Source organism: Pseudoliparis swirei, chromosome 8 (assembly GCF_029220125.1).
Source record: "Pseudoliparis swirei isolate HS2019 ecotype Mariana Trench chromosome 8, NWPU_hadal_v1, whole genome shotgun sequence".
Taxonomy (NCBI): Eukaryota; Metazoa; Chordata; class Actinopteri; order Perciformes; family Liparidae; genus Pseudoliparis; species Pseudoliparis swirei.
Genome location: NC_079395.1, coordinates 15,213,133 through 15,235,339, shown reverse-complemented (window position 1 = coordinate 15,235,339; position 22,207 = coordinate 15,213,133). Strand labels below are relative to the sequence as shown.

The 22,207-nt window shown below is 43.5% G+C and overlaps 1 protein-coding gene across 1 annotated transcript in view; it reads left to right on the top strand.

Annotated features, from left to right (window-relative positions):
* Positions 1 to 21,760, top strand: part of eif2b3 (eukaryotic translation initiation factor 2B, subunit 3 gamma) — a 28,366-nt gene extending 6,606 nt beyond the window's left edge. The window contains exons 4-12 of the mRNA XM_056421108.1: positions 3,186 to 3,345; positions 3,844 to 3,955; positions 10,944 to 11,033; positions 12,887 to 13,023; positions 13,804 to 13,994; positions 14,528 to 14,590; positions 14,776 to 14,924; positions 18,657 to 18,760; positions 21,523 to 21,760. Of these exons, the coding sequence (XP_056277083.1) occupies positions 3,186 to 3,345; positions 3,844 to 3,955; positions 10,944 to 11,033; positions 12,887 to 13,023; positions 13,804 to 13,994; positions 14,528 to 14,590; positions 14,776 to 14,924; positions 18,657 to 18,760; positions 21,523 to 21,575 (1,059 nt within the window). The 3' untranslated portion in view covers positions 21,576 to 21,760. The remainder of the gene's footprint in view (positions 1 to 3,185; positions 3,346 to 3,843; positions 3,956 to 10,943; positions 11,034 to 12,886; positions 13,024 to 13,803; positions 13,995 to 14,527; positions 14,591 to 14,775; positions 14,925 to 18,656; positions 18,761 to 21,522) is intronic.
* The last annotated feature ends 447 nt before the right edge of the window (positions 21,761 to 22,207 follow it).

The following is a 22,207-nucleotide window of genomic DNA, read 5'->3' as shown; positions in this document are numbered from 1 at the left end:
TAACTTTTACGTGTTATCATTCAGACTCCATCACCCGAGCGTACGCAGGCCGGTGCTGCAGATTCAAAGGTTCACCTTCGGTCTACATGTGTTCGTCAGCGTGTAAGATGCAAAACAAAAGGTGAGGAGAGAGATCCGAGTGAGAGATTGAGCTGAGGCTTTTCATTTGAGGTGGACACTGCAAACATACTTCGCTCTCCACCTCCAAACAACATCCACCCTTTTCCTCCTTCGCGTGACACCCATGAGTTTAAACTTGACATACTCTAGTCCACATGAAGTTGTGTTAAACTTGGGCACGGTTCATGTTAAAAGCGGCCTGCTCTACACAAAGTGGGTGGTGGCGGTGGAAATTCACTGCTTTAATATTTGCTGTGGGCCGAAAAAAATTAGACGGTTGTGCGACTTTTATGGCAGCCATCTTGGAACATAGCGTTCTGTTCTCGTGACGCATCCACGAGTAAATACAGCAGAGACGCCTCCGCACGCGACACCATCGGAGAGTTCGACAAACATTTTCAGACTCCCTTAAAATCAGAATCAGAATCAGAAACAGTTTTATTAACAATCAAAATACATGAGCAGTTCATTTCATTTGATTATTTTTAATTAAATACGGAGCAGTTTGCCAGTTTATACACGGGGAGAGTGAACTCTCTCACATCAGCCAACCCAAAACAAGAGAAGACATCTGTATAAAGCTGCAGCTCTTGGTGTTATTAACTTTTTTTGTTAAGCCGGCAAACATTTCCTAATAATTCTTAAAAACATTTTAAAATGTATTATCAGGAAGGTCTTCCAAACTTAAACATCCTTAGTGGACATAATATTTAATGATGGTAATAAAAAAAAAGGCCTTCGTCAGGCAAGCTCAAAAAACAAAATGTTTCCATGTTTTCTTAAAGTAGGTTGAGATTGTGTAAGCCTTAGTGTTGGACCGCTGGGACATGTGTGTATCCTCGTGTGTGTGCGTGTGTGTGTTTGTGCATCAGTGTGTGTGGTCCTGACCTGTCCAGAGATCCTGGCTGTTGAAAGGCCAAAGTGTCTCTGTCTCCCCAGCTGACTCCACTCTGCTGTCGCCTGAGTGTGTGTACGTGCCTGTGTATGCCGATGGTGCATTTGTGTGTGTGTGTGTGTGTGTTAGAGGGAGAGGGGAGTTGAAAGGTCTCCTGAGTTTCAGTGTCAGTAGATCTCCTGCAGACCCCTCCAGCTTTGCCGTGGCAGCTTCCTGTCACCAGGTTATGCTGGGAGTTACCTCGCGGTCAACTCCACGACCCCTGACCCCACTGATGCCACTCCTCTCCGCACACACCGAGAGCTCAACTCGGCTCTTTGAACATCTTTTGGAGTTTCCGGAACGCTCCATGATTTTCAAGTGTTTCAAATCGGATGGTAGAAGCAAAGTTGAAGCGGGCTGAAGTGTCAAAGCGCTCTTAAGAAGTTAAAGTAGCAGAAGGGGAAACGAGCGTACCGCTGTCGTTTGATTGGTTTCCTCATTCTCTTTAGATGTTGGTTGTGTTTTCTGAATAGTTTTAAGATGTACATTACACAGTGAATGCAGTACATTACGTTTTGACTGCAGTGCCGCCTCTCATCTCTTTTCTCTTCACTCTTTCCTCCATCCATCTTTGCCTGATTATATGTCCGATGTTCCCCTCTTACTCTTTCTTCATTTCTGACGAGGGTCGTTGATTTTCTTTTTGCTCATGAGTTTATCTTTCTTATTTAACCCCCCCCCCCCCCCATCTCTCACGCTTGTTTCCCGTCTTCCCTCTGTCACAGACACAGTAAAGATGTCTCTGTCATTACGGCGGCTGGTGCTAATGGTGGGATTAGTTCTTATGCTGACAGCCTTCATCGCAGGACCGACAGATGGATACCGCACACAGACACACAAATGTGGGCGCACCCACATGTAAACACACACACACACACACACACGTAACGTCCACGGAGGCCAGTTATGGGATTGATGTGTGTTTTGTGCTCCCTGTCGTTGGTGGCAGTAAGTGATATGTCTATGGAATTACCAAGCTGGTTATTGATGTACAGTTTCAGACCGTGATTGCATTGTTTGAGTTTTAGTTCACGATGGAAGTCATTTCTGGAGGTTGAACATCTTACATTTTATTCTTTCTCTCTCAATCTGTCAGGGGAACAGAAAACTAACTAATTCAAACACTTTTGGACATTTGCAAATTCAAACGGGGCATTGATTTATTCGACCCCACTAATTCTTTCAGAGATATGATCGCTCACAGGCTGGAAAGTAACCGCCTCAGGTACGTCATCTGTCCAGCTCTGTTCAACCCAATGAACGGAAAGTAGTGCAAAAATATCGCCAAAGGTTTCAGGTCATACCGCCTGGTTCTACCACTAATGTACTTTAATATACTTCATGTTCTATCAAAGTAGTCTGTTGTCTTGTTTAGCAGCTGCTAAAGCGTTTCTTTACATCGTCCCCGCGGTCTCAAAGCCAACTATCATGTCGGACGGTCTTCTGCTGTTGAGAACTTCATTGATCATTTAATGTCACGAGTTTTTATTTCAAATTATCTGTTTGCATTCATCGCTGTGATGTCACTGGACATATCACAATAGGCAACATGTCGTATTAAATCTTTTTGTATCAAGGAGCACACTTTAAAACAAAATACTTTAATCCAATGATGAGGACCAGATGCATTCTTAAAGCAATGCTAACAGACGAGCAGTGCTGACAGGAAGGAGCTCACTGTTGACCGAAAGCAGTTATTGCTTCATTCTCCTGCGTCTCGAAACGCTGCTCGGTGAGCCAATTTCTGTTGGAAATATTGAAAATAACACAGATCAGGCTGTCATGTCCTGAGGTGTTTATGTGGAGCGTTGTCGCCACATATATTTATGTGTAGTCTACTTGCGCGCTGGGGCGACCTTCGTGAGTGAGGAAACCTCACTTTGTAAACATGACTCGCCCTTCAAACTATATCTTATACATTTCTGTGTTTTTTACGGGGAGACATTGGAAATGTCTGCAAATTCACAACAGGTGGGACGATTTTGTTTCCGAAATAGAGGACGAGCCAGAAACGTCTATTTGAAAGCCGGAGACGTCCCGGTATATTCTGGTCATTTTGTCAGTAAACAGACTTGTCTGGATGTCAGTCTCACGTCCCGCTCTTTGTCTTCCCCACCTCCCTCTCCAGACGGACGTCCTGGTGGTGAGCTGTGACCTGATCACAGATGTGGCGCTTCACGAGGTGGTTGATCTGTTCAGAGCCCACAATGCAACGCTGGCCATGCTGATGAGCAAAAGCCATGAATTCACAGAGACAGTCCCAGGCCAGAAGGGCAATAAGAAGACAGGTAACAAGAACAAGTCATCTCAGGGGGATGACACTGCGACTGTACACAGGATTCTGATGCGACGTGGGATTGGTCTTGATAGTCACTTCAACCCTCCTGTTACCTTAACATTTACTAACATATTTTACCCTCGGGGTCAATTTGACCCCAGCAATTAAAACCTCCAGAAAATTATTAGAATTAATATTGTTTCCCAAGTTTAAGTGTCAGGTACTTTATGTTTGTTTGTTGACTACCTAAATAGCCCTTTAAATATATAAAAAAGTTGATATTTCTTATATGTTTGACACAGAGAAAAACAGCCTGGGGTCAAATTGACCCCAAAGAACACCGACATTAAACATTGAATGGGGTCAAATTGACCCTAAAGGTAACAGGAGGGTTAAAAGATTTAATTTCAGCGAAGCGCTTAATGCTCGTAGTTGATATGCAATTGCCTACTCACCAAATATTTAAGTATTTCATATTTAACGTGAAATATTGTGTATTTCTTCCCAGCTGAACAGAGAGACTTTGTGGGAGTGGATCAGTCGGGGAAGAGGCTGCTGTTCATGGCCAATGAGGCGGATCTGGAGGATGGGTTATCAATTAGGAAGTCTATCATGAGGAAGTAAGTAACACGTCTCATGCACATCGGTTTGGTTTAACTGTCCAGGTTTTGAGGTATTCATCTTTAAGAAACCAACTACAATAGAGCACAGCAATGACAAATCACATGTAGAAAATACTTTGCATAATCCACAGTTTCTCCAGTCGAAATGAGTGAAAACTGTTCACAACAAAGCCTGTGGATATCTCTATTGCAACTTTGTGTTCTAGTCATTGCTAAATATCGCTGGTAAGAAAATAGTTTTGCTTATTAGGCGAGCTGAACCTTAAACGATCAGTGTGTTTGGGGTAAATCTGTTCCGTATTTAGGTTTAGAGAGAGCAGATGTTCTGGTTCCTAATCAGTCAGTGTGTTTCAGGCTGTAGGCTCTGTGGCGGGTGTGTGGGATTTTTGTTACAGGAAGAGTACTTTAGGTAGGTTTTCGTTTCTGAGTCCTAAAATGCATGTCTGTGTGAGAGCGGGTGTTTTGGGAGCTCGTAAATACTTCATGGAGCCAAAGCCACTGTAAATTGTGTCCAATAAGAGGGGCGCCGGAGCAGCTGCTCGCATGCTTCCTTGCACAGAGAAATCTTCACGCACACACACAGATATATTTTTCACACATAAAAAAAAACTTTATATGAATCGCACAGAAACACGTCGTGCGACCTCGAGGTGGACGTTGATGGAGAGAAAACACACTTGTCATCTGTGTTATGGAAACACGAGCACACAGCTAAACATTTATGGCTTCTTCTGAAGGATTGAGAACTTTGAAATATCCTCTGATCAACATACACACGTCACACACCCAAACACGACGAGCCTCTCCACACGGTGTTCATTGCAGAACGTAATACATGGCAGAATAAATTCCAGATTTGTGGATTTTTATAACACCACTGGGTAGTTTTACAAGAGCTGACTGTTTTGCACATCAGTACCATCCAGTCCAAGGTCATTTCGTCACGACACGTCATACACGCACCACAGGTGACTTTCTTTTATCATTTGTATTGTACACAATGCACACTATCTCTCATAGGTAGAACAGCTGTGTCACCAGTTTGATCCCGACTTGGTCCTCTTGTACGCAGCGTTACATCTGCAATGACATTGTTTTCTTCCAGTTCCAGTTCCTTGTTTCTGATATCCGTGCTGTGCTTCCCTTCACTCTTTCATCCTCATTCAAAAGTCAAGTTTTAAATACATTTAATAATCCTATAAACAGGCTGTGGTAGTTTTAGATGTTTGTGCTGACACGCGTTCACAGTGGCCACCAATACAATGTTCACATGGGAAAAAACATCAGATCTTGCTTTGTTTTTCTTCGAGTACAGACAAACATCTTTTTCCCTCTTCACGTCATCCGTTCAACCACCCCTCCCTTATTCTGTGCATCATTCCCTTGTGTATCCATTCTTTCATCCTTGTTTGTCCTCAGGCCTGTGCATTTCTTCCTCTCTCCTCTCCTTCTTTACGGTTTCCACATGGTCGAGGAGTGTTGGCTCAAACCCTTCTGCACATGTGAGATAGTTTGACCTGAAAATCGCTTAAGCGGTGTGAACGGACTCCAGCAGAGCTTCAACTCGTGCATTACAGCTCCACCTGTCAGGTCTCCTGGATGCAGGCCTGGAGGAACGGTTGACTGCACCATAATTGTCCGATTCCAAATCAAAATAGTTGGAATCATAAAAGAGATTCAAGCAAAACCATTAACTTTCATGTTTGGGTAATATCATTAAATTACAGTCAGTATAAAACACTTCCATACTTTACCAATACGTCTTTACCGTCACGCTAACGTGGTTGCTTGTGATGTGTTTCGTTATGAAGTTTAAATAATTTGAAGAGCAACCAAGCGGGGGAAGCTAGAAAAGGCTACGTCAGATTTTTAAGAAGCATCTTTTAAGTACATTGACCTTTTTAAGATATTGGACGTGGAGTTTGTGTGCATCTGTTTGCAATGACGGCACCAGACAGACGGGCTCAAACCCACCCAATTAGCTCTAAGCCCACATGCTGTACCTTCCAGAACTGTAATAACTTCCATTGCAGTTCAACAGAAGGGCATGGTTACAATAATGCAATAACACATTTTTTGGAACAAACTGTTTTACAGCATACATTATGATTATGCATCCCTTCACGTTAATGTACCTGGTACTAAAAGCTTCCAATGTCAATACAGACTGGAAGCCATGAAGGGAAAGTTCGTCATTATTATCTTTAAGTATACACTCATGTGAGTTCTGTTGTGCATCAACTTTATTTGTTTCATGGATATTTATTTACTTGCTATATATATATGTATTTTAATTTTTTTTACTGTACTTTGTATTTATTTATTGGTTGTCAAACGTCAGAACCTCTGAATCATTTGGCAGGCCTAAAATCTAAAATCCAAACGCTTACACATGTGTTAGTCTGGTTTTCATTTTCATTTTCCTTGAGCCTTCCGTCAACATTCATGAATCGATCGAGTGTTTGCCATCTATTAATCGAGAGAGGCCGACGCATGCTAACGTCGTCTCAAATGGGATTCAATATCTTTAGTTTCTCATTGCTTGTTCAATAAAATTGCAATTTCAAGCCCTGACTTTGTGGCATTTCATACACTAAATAGGATCTCATAAACCAAATGTGCTGGTCAGTCATCAAGAGTAACTGCACCACTCCTGCAGGTCCATGTGCGCTTTGGGCTTAAAACACCGGTTCAGATACGTAAGCCAGCTCAATTGAGGAAGCATCTTTAAGACATGTGTTGTATTCGGGGAATCGCACCCATTTAGTTTGAGGTAATCGTTCCTTGAATACGTCCCGCTGGCGCTGCAGTGAAAGCCTGACTAATGAGAGAATTAACAGTCATTCTGCTGCGTCGTCGTCATCGGTTTAACTAAATGAGACATCATGCTGCATGTGTTTTGAGCGCGAGAGAGATGTGACTCCTCTCTCCCACCGAGGACATTATTGGTACTTTAATCCTAGTGTTGAGTCATCCTTGCCTGCAGAGACACTAAATACCTCCTCCACTTGACACCGGGGTCTACAGCACTCACAGCAACCAGAGATCACATGATGTTGCTGTAAAAGCAAGATGTTTACCCTTCTCTGGGAAATACAAGATGTTTGTTGGATTCTGCAAAGCACGTAAACTAATGAAGTGGTATGTGGCCGGTGCTCGGTGTTGTGATCAGTTCCCGAATAGTCGGTGTGAATACTTTCCTGCTTTAAAAACACAACTTGCAATTACTTACAGACCCTTGAGATTGAAGACGAGGAGAGTCTTTATTTTGGGGTTAAAGAGAAACAATCTTTCATTTCATAACTTGGGTAAGTTCATCGTTAAATATTGATGTATTAGAACAAGTGACGGACTTTAAGTTGTGTTCCATTTCTGTTGGTTTAGACTAATACAAAAAAAAAAGATTTATTTCCTGTTTTTTTTCCTGGTGATTAATAAATTTTTTCAGTGGAATAAGAATTGAATATCAAACAAAGGTTAGATTGAATTATCATATTGTCCATACATTTGCGTAGTCGGGCCAGCGTTGCTGTTTTTCCGTCCTTGAATGACACTCGCGTGTTTAACCCTCCTGTTACCTTCACATTTACTAACATATTTTACCCTCGGGGTCAATTTGACCCCAGCAATTAAAACATCCAGAAAATTATTAGACTTAATATTGTTTCCCAAGTTTAAGTGTGAGGTACTTTATGTTTGTTTGTTGACTACCTAAATAGCCCTTTAAATATATAAAAAAGTTGATATTTCTTATATGTTTGACACAGTGAAAAACAGCCTGGGGTCAAATTGACCCCAAAGAACACCGACATTAAACATTGAATGGGGTCAAATTGACCCTAAGGTAACAGGAGGGTTAAGGCACATCTGTTGTAATAAGGTCATTTGAGTGACTGAGGTCATGTCTAATCATCTCTGAGTTAGAAACTGTTTCCTACTTCGGCTGCAGCAGCTATACATTGATGCTCCCTCATCGTCCTCATGCACGTGACGCAGCAATTTTCACTGTGCTATAATGGAGTGTTTTTAAATCCTATGAGCAGGCTGTGGCATCGCGTCAAATCAAACAATGGTGCTCCTGCTGATGTCCAGAAGACTTCATCCAGTGGCTGTGTGAATATACTGAATGGCAGTGGTCAGAACTAACACTTGATAACGACTCTCTGCCGTTCAACATGTTTTGCGATAAAAAGAAAAGCCTGCAGTGCTGCACATCCCCGATACCTGTTGTTCACCATGCCGCCCTCCACTCTTAAAGGCACCTGTTCCTACTCTCGCGCTCCCTGCTTCTTGCTCTTGACTTGCACTCACGGGTGCCAAACGGTGATTTCACATGCTGGGTGTTCCTCTGAATTCCATTTTAAGCCCACGATACACACACGCAGTCACGCACCTGGGAGATGTTGCATTGATAAGTACATTTGACTAACACCCACAGAGCGTGTCTGTGCAGGTACACGTGCTTTTATGCTTTTTAATCAAATTGCCAAACAGGCTGTCACAGAGTTTGATTCATGGCTTTCATCATTTGGTTATGAAATATGTGTGACGGGGCAATCCTCCCGAGTCACTGTCGTAATACTGCGAGCCTGGTTAAGAGAGGGAGAGTTGAAAGGACTACGGTGGAAATTGTAGATCAGAGTTTTTGTTGCAAGAGGGGAAGGAAACGAGCGCAGGAGAGGGAGCGAGGTTGCATCATTCACTTTTCATTTATCCCCATGCTATTTTCATTATCCTAACCTGTATCACGGCAGACATTTTATTTGACATTTATTCATAATTAGACATTTGTATGCAAATGTAAATATGAGTTTATAAAGTCTCTGAACACCCACACAGGTGTTTTCAGCCGATCCCATACTGGCACGACTGGTATTGGTGATGGTTTGGCAGACTAGTGCTGGTGGCTCTGGCTAAATCAAGAGAAGGATACAGATACCAGCAATAAGAGGAATATTAGTAGAACCAACATGTATGTACAGATGGTTGATGAATTAAAGCAAAAGTAGAATGAAAACACTTCAGATTCTCCCCACCATCATCGTAATAAACCCCAAATAAGAAAATATTGTTATTTTTAGAATTGTTGGTTTTGGCGACCACCCAGATCGCCTGTAACATAACATAGCATCTCGGATTTAGTTTCAATTGATTTCAGTCTTGAAGCGTAGATCTGAACACATAAACAGTGAACCGTCGTCTGCTTTGAGTTTTGTCAACGCTCCGTTATTGTTGTGTGGTAACGAGCCACAGACTTTTCAAATCAATCTGCCTTTACAACTTTAATAATCTAAATCACTGCAGCATGCTTTGAAAAGTGCTTGGGAGTAATGGAAGGTATATATGTGATTTGCAGCAAATGGACTAAAACATGTAAAAGCACTGCTCCGATCCTTTTAGGAACAATGCACCCCGCAGTTTTTACTATGTAGTGATTGAAAGGGCAGAGGAAGAGGAGGATAAGTAGTCAACGGGGAGGAAGGGGCGAGCATGGATTTGTTTATTGAAACCCGGAGGATGACATGGTTTTCTTTGGCTCTCGCTTCGTAAATGTCACATGGTCAAACCGTGTGTCCGTGTGTAAATAAATACATGTGTGTATGAGTGAATGCATGATTGGCTGACGATGTGTGTGTGTGTGTGTGTGTGTGTGTGTGTGTGTGTGTGGCCCCTGGTCAACATAAACCTGTCTCACGGCAGCAGCTCTGTGGGCCGACGTCCACGGTAGCTGACGGCGGACAATAGACAGATGTCACTGTCCTCTGACTTTTATGTTGGCCTTTGCCGTGTCTGGTTTACGTCAAATGTTCCTGTCCTTTGTGCAAAGCGGGGGGGGACTCAAAGGGCTTTTTGGTAAATGAGAAGCAAACATAAAACATAAAAACAGCAGGTGACGGAAGGAGTCAAAGCAAAGGGTCCTCAAAGGAGCAGACGTGGTTATAATGGCTGTCATGACATTGGTGCATACAGTACGGTGGGACTCCATAAATGCATCTGCTGGTGGAGACTCGTGCGTGTGGGCCGCGTTCACCAACTGCTCCAACCGTCCTCATCAACACTTTACATACGCAAACATGATAAAGGCCCGGCCGAACATACACTACCGTTCAAACGTTTGGGATCACCCAGACAATTTTGTGTCTTCCATGAAAAATCACACTTTTATTTATCAAATGAATATAAAATATAGTCAAGACATTGACAAGGTTAGAAATAATGATTAATATTTGAAGTATTAATTTTGTTCTACAAACTTCAAGCTCAAAGGAAGGCCAGTTGTATAGCTTATATCACCAGCATAACTGTTTTCAGCTGTGCTAACATAATTGCACGGGTTTTCTAATCAGACATTAGTCTTCTAAGGCGATTAGCAAACACAATGTACCATTAGAACACTGGAGTGATAGTTGATGGAAATGGGCCTCTATACACCGATGGAGATATTTCATTAGAAACCAGACACTTCCACCTAGAATAGTCATTTACCACATTAACAATGTATAGTGTGTATTTTTGATTAATGTTATCTTTATTGAAAAAACAGTGCTTTTCTTTGAAAAATAAAGTCATTTCTAAGTGACCCCAAACTTTTGAACGGTAGTGTACACCTGAATGCATCTTATCTTAAAACCCCATTCATTAGAAAATAATAAACATACTAAAGATGAAACGTAATAAATAACTGACATTGGCATTTCATCCTCAATTGTGTCCCAATGTGAGCTCACGATTGAGTTCATGACCACGTCCATATTGAAATGAAACATTTGTGGTTTTAATTATCTATTTTTAATGATCATCTACTCCACCAATTGCCATGGAGTTGTGTGCAGCCCGTGTTCAGTTGTGAAATGTTTTTGCTTTTTGGGGCCGTGCTTCTCTCTTACGACTTTATTTTGTGAGTTTTTGCAAGCAACGTAACCTGATGAATTTCTAAAAAGTCAAATTGTATGTAATTGCCCTCTCTCGACTCCTTCACCTGCAGACATCCCAGGATGCACATCAAAACGGGCCTTGAGGACGCTCACCTCTACTGTCTGAAGAAAGCCGTGGTGGACTTTCTCGCCGACAACAAGTGAGTTCCTCACTTGCTTCTGACTGAATATAGGAATGAAAATAACCAGATCATTTCCTCTCCAACCATAGTTTTAAAAATACTTAGAAAGTGACCCGTGTGTATGTGCAGTGTGAGCAGTCCTGGTAGGAACACACATCGCTGCTTAAATGAGTTGTGAGTGTTAAACGTGGTTACACGGTGTGCCGGGCTTTGAAGGGACCCGTTAGCAGGGTATTCTAGCGAGGTGTTAATTTGTTTTACTATGTGCCACTGAGGCAGGCTGTTAGGCCTTTAGCCTCTGAGGCAACGCAGTGTCACAGGGAGCCCTGTGTGTCTCCACCGGCAATATGAGCATGGATAGATGAGGAGGAGAAATCAAAAGAGCTAAATTATATGAGTTTGTATTCAATTGTTTTGGACTTGAGGTATTGGTAATGTCACAACGGTGGTAAGTCGGGGTTCCTGGTAAGTTTGGAATCGCTCCGTTCAAGCACACCAATGCAGCAACTTTGAAAAGAGACTCTATTACTGTTATTTTGCAACGCCTACTGTCTTTATTGATGCATTTTTGTTTCGCAAAATATTGTGCGACAACCCGATAGGTGGTGGATTATTAAAAAACAAACCTGCCCTCTCCTCTCCCCCCGGACATTCATATTATCACGTTCTTGGCAAACTGTGCACACTTGAAGAGGAGATCTGCGGTGGCACAAAAAAAAGAGTGTTTGATACCGACGGGACTCGGTCCAGACGCGTCCCAGACCCGGTTGCGCGCTAAGATGCAGCGTGGCGCCAATCTTCTCAAAGCGGGGGGGTGATGAGGCCTTGCCAACATGTGTGTGCTGAATATGTTTTTGGAAACGGTCTCATTTGAATAGTGGGCGCTTTGCTGAAGGTTGGATTGTGGAAATCGGTCATTGCTCAGTTTTCATATTTGAATAATTTCAGACACACATTTCACACTCTTCACCCCTGCTGAATATCTGTGGTTAAGGTGAGAGGTGGTCGCCATAGCCACCACATATCAGCTCTCTTGTTCCATGACTCGTTTATTTCTTCATCTCTTTTCTTGGACAGTCTCTCTCTCTCTCGCTCTCCTCTCCTCCATGCTGTCTCTCGCTCAAGGAGAGGAATGGACAGAGTAACTGTTGTTTTTCTCCTGTCATTCAGATGGAAATTCTAATCTCCCTTTTTAAAAGAAAGTCAGAGCGGGCGAGTGAAGGGGTGGGGGGGGGGGGTAGAGAGGAAGACTGAGCGTAGCACCGTCACCGTGCAGAGAGGAGGAAAAGGAAATTAAGATGGGGAAGTTTCCTCCTGGTTTACACAGAGGGAGACTTGAAGTCATCATTTGAAACTGAGGCTCTAATTTTCATGACCTGCTTTTTATTAGGTGTACATTAAGTAACAAAAACAATATTATTTAATTAGCGTCTATTGAATTTACTAGAAATCTACTTAATTACAGGAAGAAGAAAAAAAGCCTTCATTCGACTTCCTGTTTGCGATTACTAAACATCCTTTATGATTACACACTCACTCTTTAAAGATAATCTAGATTAATCTGACACAATCAAAAGGCAGCAAGAGGATGTGAATACGCACAAATCATCAGATATTGGTCCGGTGATGTGTAAACCTTCTCAGTGTCTTTTCTATGTTTAGAGGCATAGCACCAGAAGGATGCACTTAGTTTCACTCACAGTTCCTAGAAGTGACGTTTTCTTCCCCAGTTGATGACGAGGAAGCCGTTATTTAATGATGGCACATTGACCTGAGCTCATGCACTCATGTTATGATGTGTGTGACACTGATGACTCTCTAGGACGCTCAACATGATGTTTAAATGTCCTTTATGTCTTCTTGTATTGTAGGTCCATCTCTTCGATCCGGGGTGAGCTGGTGCCGTATTTGGTGCGGAAGCAGTTTTCAAAAACAACCAACAGTCCCAAAATCAAAGACGACGCAGAGGATCAGAACCAGAAAACTATAGACGGCTCCAGCAACCACGGTCAGTGTTTGCACAGACGCATCTTAACAATCAGAGGGAAAGCACCAGTTAACAGCCACGATAATGTCACCTACTCTGGGTCTCATTCATGAGCCATGGAGAATATCTACACTACCGTTCAAAAGTTTGGGGTCACCCATCCAGACAATTACGTGTTTAACATGAAAACTCACACTTTTATTTATCAAGTGATTTTCAAAATGAATAGAAAATATAGTCAAGACATTGACAAGGTTAGAAATAATGATTTGTATTTGAAATATTAATTTTGTTCTTCAAACGTCAAGCTCAAAGGAAGGCCAGTTTTATTGCTTCTCTAACCAGCATAACTGTTTTCAGCTGTGCTAACTTAAAAAGAGTTTTCAAGGGTTTTCTAACCCTCCGTTAGTCTTCTAAGGCGATAACACAATGTACCATAAGAACACTGGAGACAGGCCTCCACACACCTATGTAGATATTTCATTAAAAACCAGACATTTCCACCTAGAATAGTCATTTACCACATTAACAATGTATAGAGTGTATTTCTGATTAATTTAATGTTATCTTCATTGGATAAAATAGTGCTTTACTTTGACAAATAAGGACATTTCTTCGTGACCCCAAACTTTTGAAAAGTAGTGTATGTTTGGCTTTTGCTCTAAATAATTAAAGACATCGAACTCATCGACCGTTATGAATAGGACAACTCTGCCTCATCCAGAGCGAGCTAACAGTGTGTGTGTGTGTGATCACTTGAAGCCCTAACTGCTGCTCCACTTGCCTCCTTTTGTTGCCCAGAGCTCCTCATCTCCTCACGAGACGAGCCTCTCCTCCAGCTGGCCCAGGAGCGCTCCTGTTGGAACGACCACCGCGGTGACATGAGCGAGGCGTACCACGGGGGAAAGCTCCGCTGCTACGTCCACATCATCGACCAGGGCTTCTGCTACCGCGTCAACACGCTGGCTGCCTACATAGAAGCCAACCGGCTGGTGAGTCGGACAACGTTGTTCAACGCACTTGAAGTTGTGCATGTTCCGGACAAACTACATGCGTGTTAAAATCAGCTTTATTTGCCTTGATATGTACATGTATACATGGCTTTAATTGGAATATTATGACGGCAACAATTTGTCGATTAACTATTTTGATGCTACAGTTAGCTGTTTTTCATTATTTTTTTAACAATAAATTGATTATCTTGAAGTTTTTGGTCAAAAAACCTTTGGGGAAAAACATGTAAAAGCATTTTTCAGACATCAACCTTTGATTAATTGAGAAAATAACTGCGCTGATCAATAGTATCGTCTCCTCCGAATCTCTTATTCCTCTCATCCTTGTAGATGTTTTCATTTTTGTAATTCTGCTTAATTTAGCCACTTCTAATGCAGAATTGCCTGCTTGTTTGAATGCTGTGTACTTGGCGCTGTGACCCAATTCCTCCAGATGGATCATTAAAGTTAGCGCGTCATCTTTGTATTATTTAAATCTCATGTCTCCCTCTCTTCCGTCTCCTCCCAACTAGGCCCCAATGTTATTTGAGGAGCCAGCCGTCCACCCATCTGCTGTCATTTCTGAGAGATGTCAGGTTAGTGTGATGAAGTGGAAGTCCCATTCAAAAGTCACATTGTATTCATTTTTCTGTTGTCTTACAATCCCCTCTCAATTAGCAGTTTTACTAATTGCCCTATAACACCGCTCACTAACTGCTCTTGAGAGGCCCGTGAAGGTATCGATGTCGGAGTGATGTTCCCGTTTGTGCTCGGCGAGCAGATGGGATCCGACAGCATCATCGGAGCGCTGTGCCAGATAGCAGACAAGACTTCCATCAAGAGGTCCACCATCGGGAACTCCACCACCGTGAAAGAGAAGGTCAAAGTCACCAACTCCATCATCATGCACGGGGTTACCATCGAGGAGGGGTGAGAACACACACATCTGTGTCCACACACACACACACGCGTTGATAACTTGTACTCTGAAGTGCCTTCGCAAACACGTTAATTTAGCCGGGAAAATAATTCCACCTTCAAGGCATGTTTATGACTTTAAGTTTGAATTGTCACGTCTGCTTTTGGGAGGTGTTGGGTTACTGTGTGACAAAGAGGGCAAAGCCGTGGAATTTAGCAAAATGAGATGAGTGATCTGATAACGCCACGGAGGAAATGTCCCTGCACAATCCCTAAAAGTACGTCACCGTTTCCTTTTATCTGTTTGGCTTCCACACGTCTTCATCCACTGAGCACCTTTCCGTTGGGATTTCGAGGTGCTGCGATGTGCAGGCGTGGGTGTGTGTTGGGCAGATGCTTGTGGATGTGTGTGTATCCGTTGACGTGTCACGGGTTTTGTTTTCCGTGCCCCCCGGGGTCAATCGGGGAGCGTTGAGTTAACAATGCATCTATTGGTGTGCAACCAGCCGGAGGCCGCTTCCAAACAAACACGAAGCCGTTGAACTGAAACACACGGCATTCATATATTTCATTTAACCGCTAATTTACTTGCCTTATACCAAAGTTCCCACTGGTTATGGAATTTGTGGAACATTGTGGGGGTTTGACGAGGTGTACCGCAGAAGTCTGAGCTGTTTGACGATTGCCTCAGGAAGTAAGAAGAATTGAAATGATTGTTCATTGGTCAGTTTCATCAATACCGGGGAATCTAATGCCAAAAGTCTATTTCTATTTTGATAATCTGTTATGTTATTTATTAGGTTAGACCCTTAACATACAGTTGAGTTTCCCCCTTTGTCCTGTATTCTTTAGCTTTAACCCTCCTGTTACCTTCACATTTACTCACATATTTTACCCTCAGGGTCCATTTGACCCCAGCAATTAAAACCTCCAGAAAATTATTAGAATTAATATTGTTTCCCAAGTTTAAGTGTGAGGTACTTTATGTTTGTTTGTTGACTACCTAAATAGCCCTTTAAATATATAAAAAAGTTGATATTTCTTATATGTTTGACACAGTGAAAAACAGCCTGGGGTCAAATTGACCCCAAAGAACACCGACGTTAAACATTGAATGGGGTCAAATTGACCCTAAAGGTAACAGGAGGGTTAAGGTTGACGATATGGTTTTACCGGCAGCATGTGTTCATGGCTGCACCTTTCTGTCAGCTGGACTCCGTTCTTAACATTGAATGAAGTTTGGTTGCACAGCAAGAGGTCAACACCGGGTTGAAGAGATCTAAAGGGCATCAAGCATTTGCTGAAGACATAGTCACAATTCTAATTCGCCCCAGTCAGCATAGTGGTGAATCACGATCGGTCACTTTATTACACAACACGATTCAGTCGTTAAAGTGGTCAAAGTGTTCCGCTTTGTTGCCTCCAGAGATCACAGGAGCCGCTGTAACATTAGCAGATTGATCCGCTCATCCTCTCAGAAACTAGTGGAAAGAGACTCCTCTTAACCTCAGGTCTGGATTTTAATGCACTCATTCACGAGCCCCTTTTTTTAATATCTCAATGTCTTACTCCTCCCTCTCTTTTCTCTCAATCGAGGCCTCCACGCCATCTCTCTTGCTCTCTCTTTCTTTCTGTCCCTCTCCGTCTCTTCTTAAGCCATTCATGGGACCCCAGCCAGCCAGCTTGGGGACCCTCATCATGCCCATGTAGGTGCACACACAAAGGCATGAAAGAACGAGAGGGAAGGGAAGAAAGAAGCGAGGGGAAAGCAAGCTAGCGCGCAAGAAAGAAACTGCGATTCTTTCTTTTCTTTTTCTTTTTTCTTATTTTTTTTATTTTTTTAAGGACATTAGAAGGAAGGAGAAAGAAAGAAAGAGCCAGTGTGAGGGGATTAGCAGACCCCGGTCATGTCGCAGAAACCCCTCGCATTTCTGCTCTCTTTGTTTGGAGCTGACCAGAACTTGTTGACAAAGCGCTGCATGTTTGGGAAGGGGGATAGTGAGGGGTCAACTTTACAGGGGGGTTGGCGTGTGTTTGTGTGTGTGTGAGTGAGAAGGAGGATGGGGGGGGGGGGGTCATGGCAAGGAGGAGCCCCGGTGTTAGTAATTAGTGGTGTTTCAGCTCTGAAGCTTCTTTGGTGGTCTCTCTCACTCCCTCTCTCTCTAATGTTACAAAACTCTGAATCTTGTAATCTCCCATCACCAGCTACCACCAGCACCACCATCTCCTAGGTAGTCACTCGCACACACACACACACACACATCCACACACTCCTTTCTCCCTCTCCTTCCAGGCCTAACCACCTGAATAGAATAGGCCAACACAAACCTGTCTGTGTGTGAGGTGCAGAGGGCCAAGTGTGTGTGCGTCACCGCCTGGGCAAGACCAACATGTGTTCTCCACCGGGCTCCCCGAGCCACTGAGGCACACATTCTCTAACCCACGCACTTCCACCAACACGCCCTCCACGGTGAGCTGACACGGGACACACAGGACTGTCTGTGTCTCCCCTCCAAGAGTTTGATGGTGATGGTTTGGCTGAATGTGAGCACGGTGCGTTGGCGCCGCCGGCTCAGGTGGGACTGTAGCACAGAGCCAACGATGTCTTGACACACACACACACAGAGACATGTGCACACAGCATGGGCTGATTTTGTTCTTTGATACTCGTGCTCATTTCATGCGTTTGAGTCTTAGGAGCAGGTGTGAGGATCCCTGACTGAATGTTCCTCCTGTCACCTCCAGGATGGCTCTCGCTCCACTGATGTGGGGGGGGGGGACTTAACAGCCAACAGTGGAGCGCTGTGGCCGCACTGGGCAGCCACCAGTATGAATGTTTTTGACTGTGTGCCTGTTTGTGGACATGAGGCACGTGGAAGAAACAGAACGTGAACCACCAACGTGTTTGGGTCTCCTGCAGCCCAGAGAGCACGCAGCCGACTCGGAGAGTCCTGGTACAACACCATCGGACCTGTCCGAGAAAAATATGACTCAAAAACGACTCGACGTGACCAGAAATGAGCCTCCAGCTCATCGCCACAGGCCCGTATGCAGTAATTCGAGGGTTTGAGATGGTGTTGAGTGGCTGGGAATGTTTCATTCATTATTGATTAATCTGTTAAGATATTGTTTTACTTTGGACCATAAAGTTTAAACAAACATGAAACAATTCATAAGGATGGCATTATAGCACGTCTTTTGTCTTTGACTGTATTGTTTTTAGTAGTTTTTTTAGGTGTGCCTTATAAAATAAAGCAACATCCTCTTGTGACCTCACAGCACACATGCAGAAGGGAGTTATGAGCACCGATGAGTTATGTTGTCTTCTTACCATCCTTCTGATATTTCGCACGACATCCAAAGGCGTCGACCAAGTGGAACGGACATATTCAAAACATAAACTATGGTGTTCAACATCCAAACCAAGAGAGCAAACTGTATTACTCCTGTCATCCTTGATCAGAGCAGAGCAGCCCACACATACTCACTGCGTTTCCGTTTACCAGAGGAAACTTCAATTCCAAACTCCATTAAATAGCTGACGGTAGCTTCGGTTGTACAACAGTTTACCTCTGACAGACTGCCAGACGCTGCTCTGGGTCAATAGGATCCAGGTAGCTGGTCGTCTGCCTGCACCAATTCACAGTCGTTTATTGGTCATGTCAAGGAGAATTTCCTCATAAATAAAAGTGTACATTTCGTTCTTTCTTTTTTTTAAACGTTAAACTAATGTGTGGTTTCCAGGTGTAACATCCAGGACTGCGTGATCTGCAGTCATGCGGTCATCGGCCGAGGAGCGGACCTCAAATACTGCCTGGTGGGAAGCGGACAGCGGATCGAACCGGAGGGTGAGGGTCACTCATAAACACACGCAAAATAATGTCCGTCTCATCACATTCAGATTTTTTCTCACAGCAATAGTCAACACGCGATGTCTAGCTCAACAACCGTGTGTGTGCGTGTGTGGAAATGTGTGTGTGTGTGTGTCACATTGATGGAGAGGTTAGAGAGCAGGGCCAGAACAGGACCACCCGGAATTCAACGGCAGCCTCCAGGCACACACACACACACATAGAGGGCGAGCTGGTCCCAGACTAAGCAGCCTAATTGAGTGAACAACAGGGTGCTCTAAGTAACAACAGTGTGAATATGAGCTAAACTCGCCTAAAAAAGAAGAAAAAATGTGGAGACTTTTTGAAGCATCAAAACAGATCTTTTCTCCCCGACTTGTTTTCCCACCGGCAGCCGTGAGCTGCTGACTTCATGTTCTTGAACACGGGTAACTCGGACCCCTGGTTGTGTCATTGTTTTGCATTCACTGCGTGGTCTCCAGCCTCCGTGTCTCCGATGGACAGTCTCACATTGCTATTGTCGCGTTTCTCTCTTTCGATATTATTTTTCCTAAAATGCATTGTTGTCTCTTCAATAGATTTTTTGTTTGTGTTTAACCCTCCTGTTACCTTCACATTTACTAACATATTTTACCCTCAGGGTCAATTTGACCCCAGCAATTAAAACCTCCAGAAAATTATTAGAATTAATATTGTTTCCCAAGTTTAAGTGTGAGGTACTTTATGTTTGTTTGTTGACTACCTAAATAGCCCTTTAAATATATAAAAAAGTTGATATTTCTTATATGTTTGACACAGTGAAAAACAGCCTGGGGTCAAATTGACCCCAAAGAACACCGACGTTAAACATTGAATGGGGTCAAATTGACCCGAAATGTAACAGGAGGGTTAAAGGGATCTTCTGTATATAGTCACATTTATTTATATAGTCCAAAACCTCAAGTTTTCCCTCAGAGGGCTTTACAGTATGTACAGCAGTTTGTTATTCTCCAGTTGAATACAGGAAACCAAAATAGGAGCTCAGAATGAGCGAGAGACGAACGGCCCCGTCTCCAAGGCCCGCAGAGGGGATAAAACCCACAGAGGTTCTTGAAACACCGAGTTGTTCATAATTATAGACATTTGGCACATTAACTTTCTGGCACATGCAAGGACCCACGTGGTGAATATCAAAATCTCTTTCACCCTGAGCAGAGTACGAAGGAAATAAGATCACGTCTAAACTCAACCTTTATCTTAGTCTTGGATCATGCCCCACCCTTTATGGTCAGTTTAATGTTGAATACACGAATACTCAACGGTTTATATACAGGCCACTGTAATCCTCTACAGTTTTTCGGTAGAATCCCCAAACATCTATCGCTTTATGGATCGGGCTTAGATGAGATTAGTTTCATCCATATAATGCCACGCTCTAATGATAAACCTGTTTGCTTTCGTATTGTATGAAAGCACAGGCGTGTCTCTAGCTACTAATCTAGCCTGCTGACCGCAGGCTGCCAAAGACATTACACACCCACTCTCCTGCTGGAGCTGTTGGCAGCCAAGGACCACCCTGCTAGTTAGCCTCACGCACACACACACACACACACACACAGAGGTGAAGGTCCGTCAGGTGTTGATATTGTAGAAGATACACACCTTTCCTGTGGGTGCTTTGATAAATAACACACGTGCCTACATTACCACCGTGCACTGCCTCTCCTCTTCCTCCCTTTGTCTCTGGAGGAGGACACGGTGTTCTCCTGTGACGGTGCGTTCTGGACACTTTGGACTATTTACCTGACATATTTACATTTGGGTCGAATGGGTGTTGACGACACAGAACGAGCGACTGAGGAGTGAACAGACCCAAGGAGAGGGACCCTTCCTCCCTTCCCATGCTCCATTTGTCCTCCCCTCCTCACTGCAGAGCGGCGGATTCCTTCACACTAAAACCGTCTGTGTGGACGGAACATTAGTCTGTGCCACCGTTTGCTTTGGATCCGGAGCTCGGAGGTGGAGGGAGGAGCAGCGGCTGCTCGCCTCTTCTCAACTGGCTCTGGGTTGAGAGGGATTTGAGAGAAAATGCTGGCAAACTCATCAACAAATAACTCTTGTTGATTAAGAGTAAGACCAAAACATCTGAGGGCCAGCGGTCGTCTACACACGGCATACGTACGCCAGGCAGACTTTGGTTTCCATTCATTTCAGGAAGGTATCAAAATAAATATGCGGAAATGTCTTCATCCCATTGGGGTACACATCAGTGCCTGTACATCTGTGATAAAGGTTTTCTGCATCCTGTAATGAAACATTTTTAAAATTTATAATTGACCAAATCCCTCTCTGATTTCTGTCGCCCTGCTCGGCAGTGATGACGTGGGGAAGTGTTTTGTTACGATAAACATTTGGGCAAAATTGTCGCTCACCCAAAGTGAATTGTGCATTTTTTCAGTTGTTATTTTAAAGTTGGACTTAAATGTAATTCTAACTGGCATTAAAAAAAAAGTAATATTACAGGCATTGAGTTATGATATGATATTCCTTTATTCGTCCCACAGTGGGGAAATCAGAGCATCAATGAAAATAAATATAAAACACAGAGTTGTAGCAACCATGAATAATTTAATATTCTGTCGGCGAAGATAAAGACAACATGCTCGTTCCCTTTACTAGCTGTCACTTAACACTCTTTATTTAATGTCCGTCTTTTTTTCGTGGTGATTTATGAAGCTCTATCTATCTGTGTTATACATTTCTCTCTCTCTCTCCTTCAGCGGAGAGGACTAACGAGGTCATCGTTGGAACGGACCAGCTGATGGAGATCTAACTCATACGGGGATGGAGCGGCGTCCTCGTCTCATTAACCAATCGGAGAGCAGCAAAACATAGCGGACAACTAATCCATCAGCCGACTGACCGCCAGAAGCCTGGAGGCGGCGTGACAGTTCTAACTTCTCTTCTCAGGCTTTTTCTACATTGTGTCCAAATAAATTAAGAGTTTAACCCCCATAAGTCGGCAAGTCTCTTCTTTTATTTGTTCATTTCTATTCGCTAAAAAAAATGTTGTGTAGCCCAAAATGACAAATTATTGCGTTCATCTGTTTGGCATTTTCCTAATAGGTTTCATCTCTTTGAGAACATGTTTAACCTCTCGACCGTCAGCCGGAGGGAGATCTTTATGACGGATTGGCCACACTCGTTATTACCCGGCAGGACTCGATTACTCAATTTAGCCGCTTTGAGAGGGTGGAGACTGGTCCGCGTTTGAATGGGCGTATGCGTGTACACTGCAGCTGTGAAGACCAAAGATGGAGGGGCGGGGGGCCGTGGGAGGGGTGACCACAATGGCGTGGGGGTTAAGTTTATTTGTACACAAAATTGGTGTATGTGCAGGCCCCGGACCACCCAGCTGGAGCCTGTATCAGTTAACGGCGACACCCACGCCCAAACACAGCAGAG